General features: G+C 39.2%; 3 protein-coding genes across 5 annotated transcripts in view; all 3 read right to left on the bottom strand.

The window, feature by feature from the left end:
• The window catches only part of LOC125771689 (synaptic vesicle membrane protein VAT-1 homolog-like), a 443,804-nt gene that overhangs the window by 103,427 nt on the left and 323,123 nt on the right, over positions 1 to 17,254 (bottom strand). The window lies entirely within an intron of this gene.
• Positions 8,545 to 9,284, bottom strand: LOC125771721 (uncharacterized). Its single transcript, XM_049442659.1, has 2 exons — positions 9,172 to 9,284; positions 8,545 to 9,041 (listed from the first exon to the last, which is right to left on the bottom strand). The coding sequence occupies exons 1-2, from the start codon at positions 9,282 to 9,284 to the stop codon at positions 8,624 to 8,626; spliced, it is 531 nt and encodes a 176-aa protein (XP_049298616.1). The 3' UTR covers positions 8,545 to 8,623.
• Positions 15,450 to 16,359, bottom strand: LOC125771713 (uncharacterized). The gene is made up of 2 exons (XM_049442651.1): positions 16,315 to 16,359; positions 15,450 to 16,215 (listed from the first exon to the last, which is right to left on the bottom strand). The coding sequence occupies exon 2, from the start codon at positions 16,205 to 16,207 to the stop codon at positions 15,458 to 15,460; it is 750 nt and encodes a 249-aa protein (XP_049298608.1). The 5' UTR covers positions 16,208 to 16,215; positions 16,315 to 16,359; the 3' UTR covers positions 15,450 to 15,457.

The following is a 17,254-nucleotide window of genomic DNA, read 5'->3' as shown; positions in this document are numbered from 1 at the left end:
GGTAAAGTTTGCACTTCTGGGGACGTCCAGATTCGATGGCTGCTGCACACGTACTATCGTGGTTAGGTTTGGAGCAATGAAATTTTAGGTACCTTTCCAAGAACTTCTCAGACAAGCCATTCTCACGATAAATCCCCCCCACCCTTTGGTTTGGGTTTGAAAGTGCAAGAGAAAGTCCTGCACGACCAATCGTGATGCAGCATTCTAGGGGATTTGGATGTTTGGTGAACGGTGTGCCCCGAGTGCCTTTCACTCGCAATGACTTCGGGGTGAAGAATTTTCATCAAGACGGCTCGATATATGCGCATATCAGTGCGATTCTGACCGGTCTCGTAAGCGGACACAGAGCAGCGCAGAGTTATAGTAGAATTTGTCCTAGTGCACAGTAAACAAGATGATGATAACGAAGACGAATATAGCCATTGCTCTGGTCATGCTTGCGGTGCTCACCAGGAAGCAAGTGTTAGCGCAAGGATACGATGGAGACGATGGGTACGGTGAATCTAGCGAATACGGTGGTGAAGGATCGTATGGTGAAGGATCGAACGGTGAAGGATCGCACGGCGGGTACGGTGGGTACGGCGGATGGCACGGACAAAAATGGAACGATGTGGAGATGTTCATGATAATGAAGCAAAAGCTGACCCAGGCGGCGATAAACGCGATCGGTTTCAGTCAGCTGGCAGCGTTGAATCAGTTTAACTATGAGGCAATGGACTTCCCGTACAACTTCCCGGGCAAGTTGAGTTTGTATGTGAGAGATTTGGAGAAGGTACCACCGTACTACAAATATGACTATCTGTACAAGAAAACGCCCCGAAGCGATGATAACGATATGCACTGAAAATAAAACGGACACTGTATTTCACTAGCGCAACCGAGGTATTCGTTTGTGTTTCATTATGTGTAGGTAGAGGTGTTATAGGATTTTTAATTAGCTGTTTTCTGATTTTTATCACAATTACAATATTTTAGTGGTTTATTTGTCTATTTGAAGGTTTTGTTTGAGAAAAGTTTACAAAAGTAATATGCAGCTTGTGAAGTGAATAAAACAACTCGGTCTTCCTTCGTTATGATTTCAAACTTGCGACTCTTCTCCTGACTTTGCATTCGTCTTGGCATTTCGGTTTTGAGGGTTTGTTTTATTTTATTTTAATTCTCTGTCTGATTGCTTTGTTTGGTGCGTTGTTATATTTTCTAAAAATTTTCAGAACATTCGTATTTGAATCAACCTAATTGGGATTAGGAAACATAACGTGTATTTTAGAACAACTAGAATAAACTTCATTTATGTATTGACTATTTCTCTTATTTGATTCCAGAAATGCTTAAAAAATCTGATTTTATTTTACCAAATACTGGAGAAATCGATGATCAAATATAATCTGCTATATGTTGATATTTGGAATTAAAAGGGGGTTTAACGACTCACTGTGTTAATAGTTTAAGTACCCCGTTAATGGGAGAACAGATTACTTAAAACTTCAAATTAGTTAAGACTTAAAGGCTTAAGGAAACATGATATTTTATTAACTCTTCCTCAGGAGTCTTCTAAACCGCTTACCGTCGAGCGTTTTTGTATGCCAATCCATTATCTAGACCCTTCTGGAGGACGCGTTGATCGCCATGACTCAATCGCAGTTTTTGGTCTGTCCATGTGGGCGAACAAAAAGACTTTACGGGTTGGGTTTCATTAGTTTTAAATAATTTTATATCCTATTGCCAGAATGTTCAATAATATGACAATTATTAGAACAATTTGTATTGATTTTTTAATTCAATAACTCATTTTTAAAAACTCGTAAATATGGTCCAAGAGTACACATTTATGGAACATAAATTGCAATAGAAATTGTTTGGTTTAGGTAAAATTCCAATTTTGCAAACCAACATATAGAAAATAATAAATTTTGCAATAGCATTGTACTGATATTGTTGAACACATTATGGTGAACACATGTCGGACTACATTAACAATATAGAAACTATATGGAAAAATATTAAAAAATAAACTAAGAAATATGCAAAGAAGCAAGCATAGAAAAAAAGGATTTAATTTGTCAATGATTACTAAATATAGTAAAATATCAATAAAATCCTGAATATGCGTTACCTAATTTAATTTAATTTAATTTAATAATTGCTTTAACTAAAGCAGGCATGCCCTAGAACGTTGATTCTAAAAAGGGAACACCAATAGCTCGGCAAAAGCCATAATATTCAAATTATAAAAAAATAAGTAAAATTAACTGATGAAAAAAAATAATTAAAACAGTTAGCGTAAAGCTTCATTGTCACGAGAATTGGAATTTTAGAATTGGAATCAATGTAACATAAAAGCTAGAAAATGTCTTATCTGTAAACTAAAATAAAAATTGAGTAGAATGACGCAGGAAATGTGATATTAATTTAATACAAAGTAAGAAACCACTATTATGTTCATATAAAATAGTTTATTAACGTTGCTTTTTTTATTTTCCCAGTTCAATCTCAATGTTTTGCAAATGGTGGAATACGCTTAGTGGCAAACTGTTGCACCGTTTTTAGCGCACCATGGAACACATCCTTCGTGTAACCGGGCCCACTCTCCGGTTTCAGCTTGTCCGAATCGATCGGCTGCTGAATATCGTTGTCGTAGAACATATCGATGCTGATGTACGATGGCGGATACTTTTGTACTACTTCGCGTAGATTCTTAACACGCTGCAGCGCAAGACCGTAGTGTTCGGCCATTTTGCCCGACAAATCGATTAGAAACCGCAGCACCAGATCGGTCCCTTCCGGCAGCCAAGCGATCCGGTTCGGTATGTCGATGTGCTGGATAGCCACATGGGCCGACGTTGGTGCGGCCCACAAACCGAGCAGAACGATCACAGCGAATGTGTAGTGCTTGAACTGCATCTTGTAACGGGTGCTTGCAGAATGGTGGCCCGTACCGTCGGGTCGCTTGATTTTGTTCCGTTCCTGAAGCAGATACCTCTGGACGGTTTGGTACTTTCACCGAAGCGCAAAGTGTTGAAGCGGCCTTCGGCATGTGGTGCGTAAGTCAATATTCTGATGAAGAAAGAATAAGGTGTAAAAAAGAGAGAAAGACAATACAAACAATAACCAAAGAGACAAGGTTAAAAAATTACCCAAAAATAAGCTTTGCTTGCTAATGTAAATTTCGGAAGGAGTCAAGCAGATATGATAAAAAATATATATAAAAAGTAACTTAAGTTTTTAGAATGCATTTTTTTCCATTTTATTTCAATCCTGTTACATTCATGCACAAAGTTTAGTTATAGTAGCCAATGTATTCCTTGTTCGAGTTCCTGTTGTGTTCCTGTAGGTCGTCCACGAAACCGTTCGACTCTGTCTGAAGCTCCCGGAACACTCGTAACAGTTCCTCCGTCTTCTGTAGCATCTCATTGACCAACGGTATGGTTTGGGCGTTTGGCAGCTCGAGCGATGTCTGCACGGTGCGCCAATCTATTTTACGCAAATCTTCCACCGATGCTAACTGCGGACGGGCTGGATTGCCCAGGATCATCTTGGCAAAAACAGGCACTTCCGATTCGTTCATTCGTTCGTTCGATGGGTTCGTTTTGGTTTTGACGTGAACTACGGGCTGCTTCTTTTGCTGTTTCGCAAATTTCTCTTGTAGCAGCTTCAACTTCGGATCCGCTTCGATCGGAAAGATTCCCTTAGCCTTCGGTGTAGTTCTGGGTTTTGCCTTCGGTTGCTGGACTGGTGCGGCGGCGGGAAAACTTCTCGCGGACTGTTGGTTCACGAACAGATGCTGCACGGGTGTCGATTGTTGGGAAGTCGAGGCGAGCTTCGACCACAACCCATCGGCAAGCCCGGGTAGCCCTTTCACCGTGACTACGGCCATGCTCACGAACAGCAAAATGCACAGGCGGGAATTCATCGTTGTTATGCTTGGGACACGATCGAGTGAGCGGATCGGAGCAGAATGAAATGAAACTCCATCAAATAGCCGCTTATATGGACCACTGCACCGAGGCCTGTCTTGGCAACTTCGTATCGGGTTGTTTCGATCCTGCAGCAGTTGGAAAAGGGTTTCGTCTAAGAACACTTTGACACAAATTTGGAAAAGTTTGCTAAGCATGTTTATTGTAGAATATTTACTAGAAAAATGTTATAACATTTTAAATAACTTTAAATAACGTAGTTAACTGCATTTAATATTTAATTTATTTTTAATTTGGAAAACAATCACAGTATCCAAAAATATATGTTTTCTAATAGACTACACGAAAACAAAACATTTGTAGACAAAATATTAAAACAATCCATACAGTTGAAAAATATCAGATCATAGAAGACTCTATCGAACAAAATGTAAAAGTGTTATAGAACATGAAACCTAAGCATAAAATATGATAATTGAATTATTTAATGGAATGGATAATGGAAACAGAACATTTACCTCAAATATTTATAAATTTCTCAAAATATTGGTTATTTACACACATCATTTAAAGAATCGTCATCGAAACTATTATGTATTGAAACAATCGAAGACAACATATTGTGCATCCTTCGCATCCTTCGTGCAAGAAAAAGTAAATAAAATTACACGTTTCATTACTTATGTGGTATTTCATTGCTTGTAACATTTATTTCTTATTTATATGGTGCGCACATGTATATTCCGTTATCCTTCCGATGGTTCTGCAGGTTCCGATGGTTCTACAGGTTCCGATGGCTCTACAGGTTCCGATGGTTCTACAGGTCCCGATGGTTCCTCTTCCGTATCCGTATCAATCGATGAAGGTAAGAGAATTTCCGGCTGCATATTGTGGAAGTACTGCACCGTACCGTAGCTTGGCGTTATGTCCGAAACCATTGCCAGCAATTCGTAAAGGAAAAGATTCAAATTTACGATATCCTTGAAGTTGGAAAACTTTTCCACAATCTTGTCCATTCGATCGTCTATGCTGGGTTGCTGGAAGGCTGCACTTAGATTGCACAGTGACAACACCAGCAGAACACTCACTGACACGGTGCAGAACTTCATGGTTGGTTGTTACGATGGTCCGATGCGTTTCGGCTGTACCTTCGAACTGTGCGTCGTTTCAATCGACCGATTCAGTTTTGCGGATCCTTTCTCTCTTGCTCGAGCGCTTTTGATAAACTAAAGAGCGTTTCGGGTTTAGATTCGGGTTTTGTTACGAATGGACACCAGCACTGGTGAGCACTGGTCCAAAGTGAAAGGCTTTCCTATGTGCGGGAGAAATTCTTGGCGAGCAATGCTGAATGTTTTACGAATATTGGGAGTTTTCTTACTGTATGGTGTTTGTGTGTACCCAGAGCCAACTTGACTTATCAGTATCAATGTTAATAGTAGTTTTTAAGCATTAATTTCCTTAATATGAAAAAATGCTCAGTACTAGTAAAACAGAACAAAAATAAATTAGCAAATGCTATTAATTCATATCTGTCAAATATGTAATGTGTAAAATCAACGGAACTATACATTAAAAATGTTCATTACGTTTACATTTGAATTAATTTGTTTTATTGTGTTCTGCCTGTCCTTCTTCTTCACTTAACGACCTTTAAGGTCGTGCCGGCCATTTTTAGCTTCCTAGACTTATTTTTACCACGTACCCGGATAGTCAATCTTTGCAACCGGGGACGGTCCGGATGGGATTAGATTCCCGGTCTTGCCCTGCGGAAAAGGCGCCATTGCTCAAATACACCACAAGGTCGCCCCTTTATATCGTAATGTTTGTATTATTATTTGAGCATATATGTCCAATCTTTAAATGTAATTCTTCTATCTGTTATTAGTACTGTTTTTCAAAACTTTATCCTTTTTGTTTTATCATTTTGTTATAACTTTAATTATTTATTAATTTATTTTTCATTGGAATGAATGTCAATTTTAACTCCCTTGCCCTACCGTTTTTTGCAACTATGGTTAGTTTTTAAAATTTTTAATCTAAATGTTTTATGTATAGTTCCTGCGTAAAAATGAACAGTAATTAAAAAAAAGCTTACTTCAAATGACAAAGTTTCACTACAAACAAGTCTTACAGAAATTGTATTAAATAGAAACATAAATCGATGAAAAGAGATTTAATTGAAGAAACATTAAATTCGTGTTAAAATATTTTACAATTTAACCTTAACTTGATTGCTAAATATATATTTATTTTCACATATCAACGTTGATATTATTAATATTAATACTTACATTTGGAGCGGCTGCAATAAATGTGTTTACCTGACCTAATTTTGCATGCTAATTTAAATATGTCATGTTGTGATATTTAATTCAACAGATAAAACATGTGTTGCAATAATTAACTTCTTCAGAACTTGTGGGCAAATAAATAATAATGGTTACTCGTGCTTCAATCACACTTTTAACAAATTTGGAGAAGAATCCTGTTAATGTTTTCTTTCTTGCGGAATCACATCCCAATGAAACTAAAACGCACACATCCTTTTTGACTTAATCTAGCAATTTATATTTATTTCCAAACATCATTCAATAAGAAAATCATTTACTTAAGCCTTCTTTTCCATAATGCTCTTGAACGCTCCCTTGATTTCCGGTGCCATGTGCAGAATGTTCTTCACGTTTCGCTTCTCCAATGCATTCCGTACCACATCTTCGACCGGCTTTAGGTTCACCCCGTCACCAACTACCTTTACAATTCGCAATCTCGTATCGCTGTCTATCGCACTACTTCCGTAGTACTGCAGGTCCGAGTAGCCCTGGTAGTAGAAATCGATACCGTTGTGCATATCGGACAGCTTCGCTACTTCCGTGCCGAGCTTCTTCAGCAGATAGTTCGCCTTCTCGTAGATAGGGATGCGTGCCGCGAACCATTTGTTCAACTCCGCTAGCCGATTGTCGATCGCTTCGGGGATACGGCCTGCATGGGAAGGCGAGCAAACAGCAAGGACAACCACGGCCGCGCACAGAGCGGTAATGTAGGAACGCATCGTTTTCCGAACGTCTGGATTGTGGGATGGCTCGAAAACTTATGCTTTTGGCTGGTGAAATGATCGTTCATGAAACCTTTGGGCCGGACGAAGATTCTAAATGTCGCAGTCGGTTGTACACCTTTCACCGTGAAGGAGAAAGTACGAACGGCATATAAAGAGTGGGGATGCTGATCAATTTCCCCTTAGCTATACAGGTATCTTCGGAAAATCTTAGTTTTGTTGCTTTTTTGTGTGTGTTTATTCGTTAATTAATTCGTTCTCAAGTTCGACAAGGTTTCAGTGCTTGTGGCGTAAGTAAGGATACGAGTCGTAAGAAAACCGGAATTCCTTCTCATAGCCCGACGAAAGACGAGTGCGGTCCAGGAATAGCCAACGGAACAGTGACTTGCGAGGCAGTTGGGCTTCCAGTTCTGCCAACACCAGCTCCAGATAGTCCAGCTTATCGTCCACGGTTGTTGGCGGGGGTGGTGGATCAGGGAAATCCACGACGGCCTTTAGCTGCAGGACACCTTTCGGGTACTCTTTGATTCGTTTCGGTCCGGTGACAATGTAGCTCGACGCCGACGATACCTGCTCGATGCCGACGAAGACTACCAGAGCCAGGGCCAGCACGGTCAGGGATGTGGTGGATTTAAGCATCGTGGTCGTGCTGATGTCTAGGTGGGCCTTTTCACCGGGAACGGTACGTTGCTGAACTTCGTCTCGGTGGTTTCGGGGGACAAATGGTATGGTTTAAACGCTGGTGATGGCCTTTATATGTGCAGTGGGTTGAGTTCTGGGCTTCTCCAAAAACTGCCAGGAGAGATTGGTCTGATTGGTGGAAGCGTACGACTGGGACTGATGGGCTGATGCTTGTTGGTATATTGTTAAATAGAGAGTTCTCAAGTTAAAGAGGTGGCCGAACGACTGCTGACAGTGGGCTCTTGGATCTTTGTTCGATTTTGATACTTTTTTTTAAATATCCATCTAATTAAATTATGTGCTGATATATTCTGTAGAAATTTTATAACGCCCAATTGTGCATTATTCAATTCATTAAAAAAAACTAAATGAATTAAATACACTAAGTAAAATTAAATAAATTGCAGCAGTATGGTAGTTGACAGTCAGAGATGAAACATTAAAACTTTATAAATAACAAACTTATTTTGAACATTCAGTAACTGTTTTTCTACAATTTCAACTTCCACAACTACTAGCTGTTGCTACTGAGTAAAGCAGAAGAATTCTGATTAAAACTCTTTATTTATTTAAGCAAACCAAAATACAACTTCAGAATACACTTTATTACACGCTTAAATTGGGGTACATCATGAAATTGCTTGTCTCTCCTTTATGCGCCAAATGAGTCATATAAAAATGCGTGTAATAAAAACTGCAATGTAGCAAATAGTTTAAAAACTGTTTTTGTGAAACTGTAGAAAGGTTCAGTCAAGTTATTTCTAAATATACAACAATGATTGCATGAAATCTGAAATCTTCTTATTAGTAAATGTTTTTTGCCTTCAATTTGTTGAAGTTTTGACTAAATTTATGAAACAATTCATAGGTCAACAATTTATATGAAGTGCTATTTATATAACTACATTTCTTTCATTTTTGTAAAACACAAACTATAACAACAATGATTTTGAAGTTAGCATTATAGGTCATAAATTTATTCAAAGACAATGATGTACTTGTGGTTGGCGTTGTGGACGAATCGTGTGTAGTTGCTCAGCAGATAAACGGACGAGTACGATATATCAATGGCAAGATCCAAAAACTGCTTCGTGTAATGCTCCAGTCGATCCAGATTGTTGAGCTCATGGCCCTGATTATTGCCACCTCGAGAATCTCGACCCTCGATGCTGTACTCATGCTTTTGTGCCAAACGTTTCGCAATATCGAATAGCTCCGAATGCTGCGAAACTGGTGCTAATGAGTCAACATTGCTGTCCCCCTGAAGGATGTCGAGATTATCCAGCAGTCGTTCGGTGGAGCGCAACTTCCCGATCGAATCGACAGCGAAGGCATCCTTCGCGATCGCAAAAAGTACCAGCGTGCATAATAATGCAAGTGACCTCATTCTAATGCTGTTCAGAAAGGAATTACACAGAGAGAGAGAGAGAGAGAGAGAACGAACGAATATTTGGGGTTACAAGGTAGTCCATCGAGACGGACAAGGCGTCGAGAGATAGTTGTAAAGAAACGACCGATGCTTACCGTGATGAATCCGTACACTTCAGCGATCGGATGAAAGTAGAATGAAAGAAGTTCGCAACATGGTCACCAGCTTTATGCACTGGACACTGACCCTTCTTCCCGAAGTTTGGCATAGCTTTTCGCTTCGGGTTGCTGGAACCGAACGTTGGAGGAGCACTTTTTTTGGTTGTGTTTTTTTTAAGAATTGTGGGTTATTTGCACGTACATCAACGTGAGTTCAGAAGTGCCTCTCACTTTTTGCACCGATCACACGAAGGAAACTGCGGCCGGTTGAGCTGTTCATTCTATCGCCGGGTGTATATTCGTTCAGAACGATTGGTGTTTTGTGAGGAAAACCATCGTCTTGGAAAGCCATGGTAAGTAAGGATGTTTGTATTGTATGGTTTTTACTATAACAAACATAAAAAAATAAAAATGATCTAACTTTCTTATCTAAAGATTCTAGCGAAAAAAAAATTAATTCTTTGGATTGCCTTCGGGAGCTTCATTGTAACGATCGCAGCACAGGAAGATGTAGGTACGACTTCGATGATCGAAGATCAACACCTCACTACAACTTCCCCCACTACACCAACTACAACTTTCTCCAGCACCCCTCTCTCCTCCTCGTCGGAAGTAACCACGAGTACTAGCACGTCTACAACTCCCATCTTGGCAAGAGCCAACCTCATTTCTAGTAGCACAACCAACAGAAGCGTCGTCAGCACAACTACCACCACCGAAACGACGACTAAACCATCGGCAAAGCGGCAGATTAGCTTGAATGAGTTCCAAAAGCTGGTAGCGAAGGTTAACGATGAAATTAGCATGCTGCGCAATCAGTCGGCAAACCTTTCCCAAACGTACGAAGAGCTGGTGCGGAGATATAACGAGCGAACCTCACAGATACCGATCGTGCTGTATGATGTCACCGAATGTTCTAACGGTACTACTGCGCAGAAAGATAGCTCAACTCAGGCCAACACGGCGGAAAGTATAAGCGTGTCATCAGCGAAGTCGCTGACAGAAGTCACTGATTCTACTGTCACTTCAAAAAGAACTACTACCACTGCAGAGATCACAAATACTGCGTCTACTACAAATGCACCTTCTAGTACAACGGTTGTAGAGTATTCAGCCGAAAAATTTAACCAACCGGATGCGCTTGCGGATCACGATTCATCAACCGATGCAGTACCGCAGCATTCCGGAAGTTCCAATACACAAATCTACGGTAATAAGTACTACAATTATATACATTACTTTATGTATCCGCCCAGCGAGGTACAGCTGGAAGAGATGAACAATCCATCCCACGTCAACCATCGGCGAAAGGGTGGAAATGATATGCGGAAAGTTGGTCCAACAAAGCAACGCAAGGAGGATTCATATCGGAAAAGAAATCAATGGGAAGAGCAAATAGATTCATGGGAAGATTCGGGAGAGCGAGAACTGGCCGAGGAACGACCTGCTTTCCGTAGACGAACACCAGAGCGAACGGGTGAGAACAGAAGCAATCTTAGAGGAGGTCCAATAGCTCCACATCTTCCCTTTGGAGTTTCAATACCTGCAAACGGTGGACCGTACCGTTTGGGAGGATCCTTACAAAGAAAATCCACTGAAATACCAAGAATACCACAGTATTCTTACGTTGAAGAACGTATTCCGCCGAGAGTTTTACCTTCGGAAGGAATGTTTGCATCCATTGGAGGAAGCCACAAGCAAACGTCACTGGAAACCGTATCGAAAGCACCAGCGTATATGGATAAAATTTCTGCCTTTTTGGAACGCCGAAACATTTACCGTAATGGTCCGATACAGAGTACGACAAATGCTCCTACCAGACAGGTGACTTCCTCTTCAACCGTAGCTAGCGAACCCGTGACATTGCCATCGTTCGAAAGTCTCCTGTCGTTCGGTGTGAAACCGGTGAACTATTCGATTCCGAGCACCACAAAACCTTTGGCCGGATTGGTTCGGAATGGATGGGATGGGCATGATTTTTCCTTCGTGCGCAAGGTGCAGGAAACTAAGAAGCGACTGCAACGAGAACAACGATCTTCACGAAAGGAAATGCGAGACTTGTGATAGCGTTGTTTTGGAGAGAGATTATTTTCTTATTACTAATGCAATATGCTATTAACAGGTATACAGGTATACTTTTAAAACTCAAATGTAATGCAATCAGATAAAATTGCAACATCTGAAATTAGGGTAAATATTATTTTTAATAAAAAATATTTTTACAACAATACGTATTCCGAATTCGTCAATTAACAAAACAGAGTGAAAGAAATGTAACAACTTTCACATAAAGTATAATACACGAAATATTAAACATAAATAAACAAAGCATTGTTCTTAGTAATGAGTAAAGAGCAAAAGAGAACTTCCATGCCTACGGGAAGTTTGCAAAAATAAGAACATAAGCCATCCTAAAATAGTTATTGGCAAATTTGATTGTTCTTTGATGAAGAACTATTTAAGCATAATTATAATTTCTTAATTTGATTCTCCCATTTTCCAAAAGCTCATAAAAACATTAACAATTTTAAAGCTTGTTTTTGTGTTTCGTTTTCTTTCTACTACAAACCAGAAAAGGACATTCAGTATAGTTGCGCCATATTTGGATGTATTTAATAAAAATTAAGAAATAAAAAAATAAATGAATACAATCCCAATTTGTCAGCAAATAACCTCAATTTCGGTGGCAATTCAGGTTTGGCATGAACGAAAACAATAATTAGTGATTCTTGCCATTAAGCAAGTGTTCTACATATTTTAGAAAGGAGATCGTTCCTTTCAATTCCTCCTGATCATCGCGGTTTGTTGGTCGTTTCACATTAAGGTGATGGTTAAATAAATAATAAACTAAAAAAAAAGGTCCCCTCAAAAACAATTGAGATGACACGGAATGCCCCGTTATGTGCCCTGCTTCTTTGATCGGCAAAAAATTAAAACACAAAGAAGAATCGATCTTTCACTGCGAAGTACCTTTCACTTCCAGCAAAATCGTCCTGGCAATAAGAACGCTATCTGGGCGCTTTAATGCTAAAAAGAAAGAATAAAGAGGCTCATCAAAGCCAACGATAATATGCATTTTATTTGGAAGGTGTGAAGGGATCCAAACAAGAACCGCTTTCAAAAAAGAGATTGCAAATGTCTCAAATTAACGTTAATCAATGCTTCCTGTTCGTTCTGCGAACATAGCGGTAAGAATGCTGTGAAGAAGCTTCGCTTTGTAGAAACTGGACGTATCTAAAGGGATCTTGTTGACAGTTGTTTGTGTCTTACAGGCGTTTTACAAAACCAGCTGATTTTCGATATGGCACCGACATTATGGTTCTTATCCCACGCGAAATGTACCGTTCGATAAACCTTTCGCTTGTATGTGGTTCACGATCCATAATGGATAGGGACACTAGTGGATGTGGTCAAGTTCAAAGGCGTACTCGATCGTGTTAAGGATCTGACCGGTTTGGTGTTGCTTTTTTTAAGGCTACAAGAACAGCAATGCTGCATTCTTATCGCATGCATGAAAGTCATTCAAAATATGGGTCAAAGTGAAGGGTTTCGTCGTTATTTTTGGAAGGCGTATTCTCCATTTCGACATATTCGTTTGGGATCAACCGAAGATATGCGGTAGGTAGAAATGTGAACAGAACACTTGACGCATGTCGACTTTTCAACCTATCTGCTGAGTTCTGACATTCTCTTCCTGGATCATGGCAGAGAACGGAGATGTTGGGATGAAACAAATTAAAATAAAAAGATAATTAACCGCCATAAATTAAAACGTCCGGTGCTTCACGAAATGCTTATGGTGAAAGAAATCCCATTCGCAACCGCTGAGATAAGAATAATGTCGGGTTTACGGATCGTTAAGACGTTGTTTGATGTTCCTTTCGAAATTTAATTCTTTCGCCATAGGGGGTAAAAGGGTAAATACGAGTGTCTTTACTTTTTCTTTTTCGGAATGTAATCAATACATTGTTATAATGCTGCTTGTATATGGCTATTAAGAAGTACTCAAACAGTAATCAACATGTTGAAATTGTTGATGAAATAAAAATAAAAAAAACGAAACAGCATAAACAAAATGTCTTTAAACCAACGCCTTGCGAGCATAATATTATAATTAACAAATGATTATGCACAACATATATTACTGGGTATCTGATCATAGTATCCTCCCGTAGCAAGGACTGACTGTCCGGCTGCCCTAGTAATCCAGAAGTAGCCGGCGTGACCTTAGAGGTCGTTAGAGAGATAAAGACATATTACTGGTCAATTGTCAATATTTTGGTTAGTTACAATGTCTTAAAAGCCTCTCTTATGCGTTTTACAATTTACAATGCATTTACAACATTTACACGGTGGATGGGTTAGGCTGCCAAGATTCCGAACACGGACCCATAACCGATAATGTTCAAAGTATGTATTTTCAGCGATTTGTAAAGTTTTTCTCTCAAACAAAGGTCGGAGTGTACTTACTAAGGAGTCTCTAAAGTTAATGTAATTTATCCAATTATTTGTAGCTTAATTGTAGAAGACCTCATATTGATTATTGAAGTATGATTATCAGATTTCAGCTCTCAAAGCATTAAAAACGATTATATAGTCAACCAGCTAATAACGATCCGTTCCAGTGTTTAGTTGTAATGCGAAAAACTCGCCCTGTTGAAGGATCTTTTCTAGATCGATCCACAGCACAGTATTTTCAATTTAAATACTTTTAAACTTGATAACTTGTCCAAACATCAACCAATGCGTTCAATGCCTTCAGAATGCCTCCGGTTGATTGAGTAGATGTTTTATCTTTTGCTACAGAAACCTTTTCCTTGTTAGTAAGTCAACAATTTATTCGTGGGGTTATTCTTCCATGTGTTCCATTATAAATTCTTTGATGTGTTTTTCCATTTTCATTGTTCTGGGAAATCTTCAAAAAAAGTCTATAACTATTACTATTCGATTGCTTAAGTCTCGGAAAACATGTTCATGATTCCAAATTGTTATTCAAATTATTACTAGCATTATTGCTAGCATTATTACAGAAATGTTATCCGGTTCAAGAAATTATCGTTGTAATTGTAGTAGATGCAGAAGTAGGATTGTTCACAACAACACGTCGAAGAGTAAATAATCTAGGGAAGAAATAGCGTTTTTGGGCAATTAAGTAATATTACTTCGCTATCTCATTCGCGAGACTATCTCATGAAATGCCTCTCATCGGAATTGCCTGATCCTCGTTGTCTGAAATCCCTCTTTTGTTGTTTTATCCGTGTAGCATTCTAGGTCGATGCCAACCTACCACCTTACGCAAAACTATCGTTTATAAAATGAACCTAACTTCTCGTTATGAACATTATATATTTTATTATTAGAGTTTTTGGAGTATTATAAGCACCACTTTTGGTGATAGCTACAATGTTGTTGGTACTATTGTTGTTGTGGGTTAAACATGTCCTGTAGCTTGGTAGTGAAGCACAACCCTTTACTATTGTTTTTTTTTTTGGAGAAAAGTTAGTTATGAACATTAAATTGGAATATAATTGAAATTGTTAGTTATATGTACTTCTTTCCTATCTTCATGGTGATTACTCTTCACAAACAAGTAGGAATGCATATGTTAGCATTATGTTTTAAAATCGAAATGATTTGTAAAGAATCGTCCTTCTGCACTCAAACGGAGCGACGCAGCTCAAAAATAAATAACAAAATTATTTCGGGTGAAAGTTAAAAGAGCTTTCGTAGCAGTGAAAGTTAAGATCTCGTACGCGCCTGAAGATTCAGTTGCACATCATCTGTTGGACCATCGAAACCTCGAAATATTCCCGGAATCATATCCATCAGCATCATGAGCGTGCCGAAAGTCATTTACTGTATTGTTTTGCTGTGTCTGATTAAACCTTCCGAAATGATTGACAATGCAGCGCAACTCGGTACCAAGCAGCTGATCATCATACATCCAGCAATTGATACACTGACCGGATTATGGAGTGCCTTCCAGGGTGAAACAACGACGCGCAGTCCCAGTGTACAGCGAATACCGACCAGCATCTCAACCGAAGTACCGCCAGGACATTATGAAGCATTGCAAGACCTGTTGGACAATATAGTGAAGGCAAACGAGGAGCTGCTTTCGAGTAAAGATACCACCCGTACTTAACTCCAGTGATATAGACGAGAAATTTCATTGTGTGGTTGATTTATTGTAAACGGTGATTTGTATGTAAAAGTGTTTGTCGAAACTGTTCCTAATAAATAATCTTAGTTGTTCGGGTGTATTTCGCATGATTCGTGTTCCTTACTGTTTCTCATCAGGCAGCTGATCTAGTGCATTGACTACTGCGCTCTCCTCGATCGGATCCACAGGTTTATCGTCGTTCACCTCCGCCTGCTTGGACAAGTCCAGTTCCCTTCCGTAGCGGCGATTTCCAACTGCGGGACGACTTCGCCCGTAATAATCATCATCATCATCACCTCCGGAGCCATACGATTCCGTGGGCGGTCGATAGCTGGTAGTTGGTGGGTGCGATGGTTTATCTGGTCTGTACCCTCCTTCTGGTCCATAACTTGGTGGACCATATTCTGGTGGACCATATTCTGGAGGACCATATTCTGGTGGACCATATCCTGGTGGACCATACTCACCGTACGAACCACCACCTGGTTTGTACGGACCGTACCAGTGTGGTTTGACGCGCTCATTCACTTCATCCATCAGATGATGGGCCTGCTTTAGACCACTGGTCAGTGCACTGATCTTCGTCTCTATCGAATTCCTATAGCCAGCTAGATCCTTATCCCAGCATCCCTGCCAGTACGGTTCCTCCTTGCCGTCTGCATCGAACTCCTCGCCGTTCAGGCTGTAGTGAATCTTGAGCAGGGCACTGCGGATGTCACGTTGGGCACGCAACAGCTCGCGAATGATGCGACGTTTCTCGTCCGTTGGCAATGCATTAATGTCGTCGTAGTTGAGGTCGGATCCACACACTACTCCACATATCAGCACCACGCCAAACAGAGGAATAAGCAACTTTCCTATTAAACCCATCGCAAACACTATTGCGGGAGAGTAACATTAGTGTAGGGTGAGAAATTAGAAAAAATGGGAGGAATAAAATAGAAAATATTTGCCGTATATTGTGAACGTAGTCTCACCTCATGCACTCTGTGGTGACAGAGAGTTGTACTAAAGCAATAAGCGCTTTGCACTGCTGTGCATTCGTTTTTATATGGACTTGCATTCGATATGCAATAAATTACGTCGGGAGAATGTTCTAGCTCCTCCCATCGTTGAAAAGTTTTCGGGAGAAAGGTGATCCAATACTTTCACCAATCATGGTGGAAGTTTTGAGCAATTTTTGTTGTGTATGGAAATGAACCTGCGTGTGTGTCCTTATCTGAAGATGATGCTCAACCTGTCTGTTTTATGTGAACTTCTGCTGGAGATGAAACATACTTACATTCTTTAATAATAATGTTCTTATTAGGTTAAAAAAGAATCCATAACAGATTTTCTGAAAAAAACAAAATTAAACAGACATCTTAAAAAGAAAATGAAATTGGAGTTTTAATGAGAAACGTTTGTAGCTGCTCAAAACTTCTATAACTCAGTGAGCAATTATTTTAGTTATCAAGCTTAATTAACAGCGTATGAAAGGAGCAATGACGATTACTATTAAGATTGTTTTTTGTTCATATGAAGTAGATAAAATTTCCTTAAACATTGTTGTTTTGCTGTGGATTTTATTTCTTATATATATTTCATAACTAATAAAATTATTTTTTTTTAATTTTATTCTTCAAAACCAGAAATACATCTATTATACTTTATCACATATTTTTAGAAAATATTTTAGCACCATCATGTATATTTTTTATCCAGCTGCAAACAATAATTCAATTAATTAAAAAATGAATTTAAATAATGTAAACCCATGGATAGTAAAATATGATCATCGATAATTGTTCTCTAAAGAATTAATAATTTCTTGTAGGTTTGAAGGTGATTTTCTTGGAGGTGTTGTAGTTTTATTTCGTATCAGATGTGAGTTTGAGTTTTTTCAAAGAAAATTAAAATTTAAATAATTTTTCTATG

The sequence above is a fragment of the Anopheles funestus genome, chromosome 3RL, assembly GCF_943734845.2.
Source record: "Anopheles funestus chromosome 3RL, idAnoFuneDA-416_04, whole genome shotgun sequence".
Classification (NCBI taxonomy): Eukaryota; Metazoa; Arthropoda; class Insecta; order Diptera; family Culicidae; genus Anopheles; species Anopheles funestus.
The sequence above is the reverse complement of the archived record's forward strand: the minus strand, read 5'-3'. Positions and strand labels throughout refer to the sequence as shown.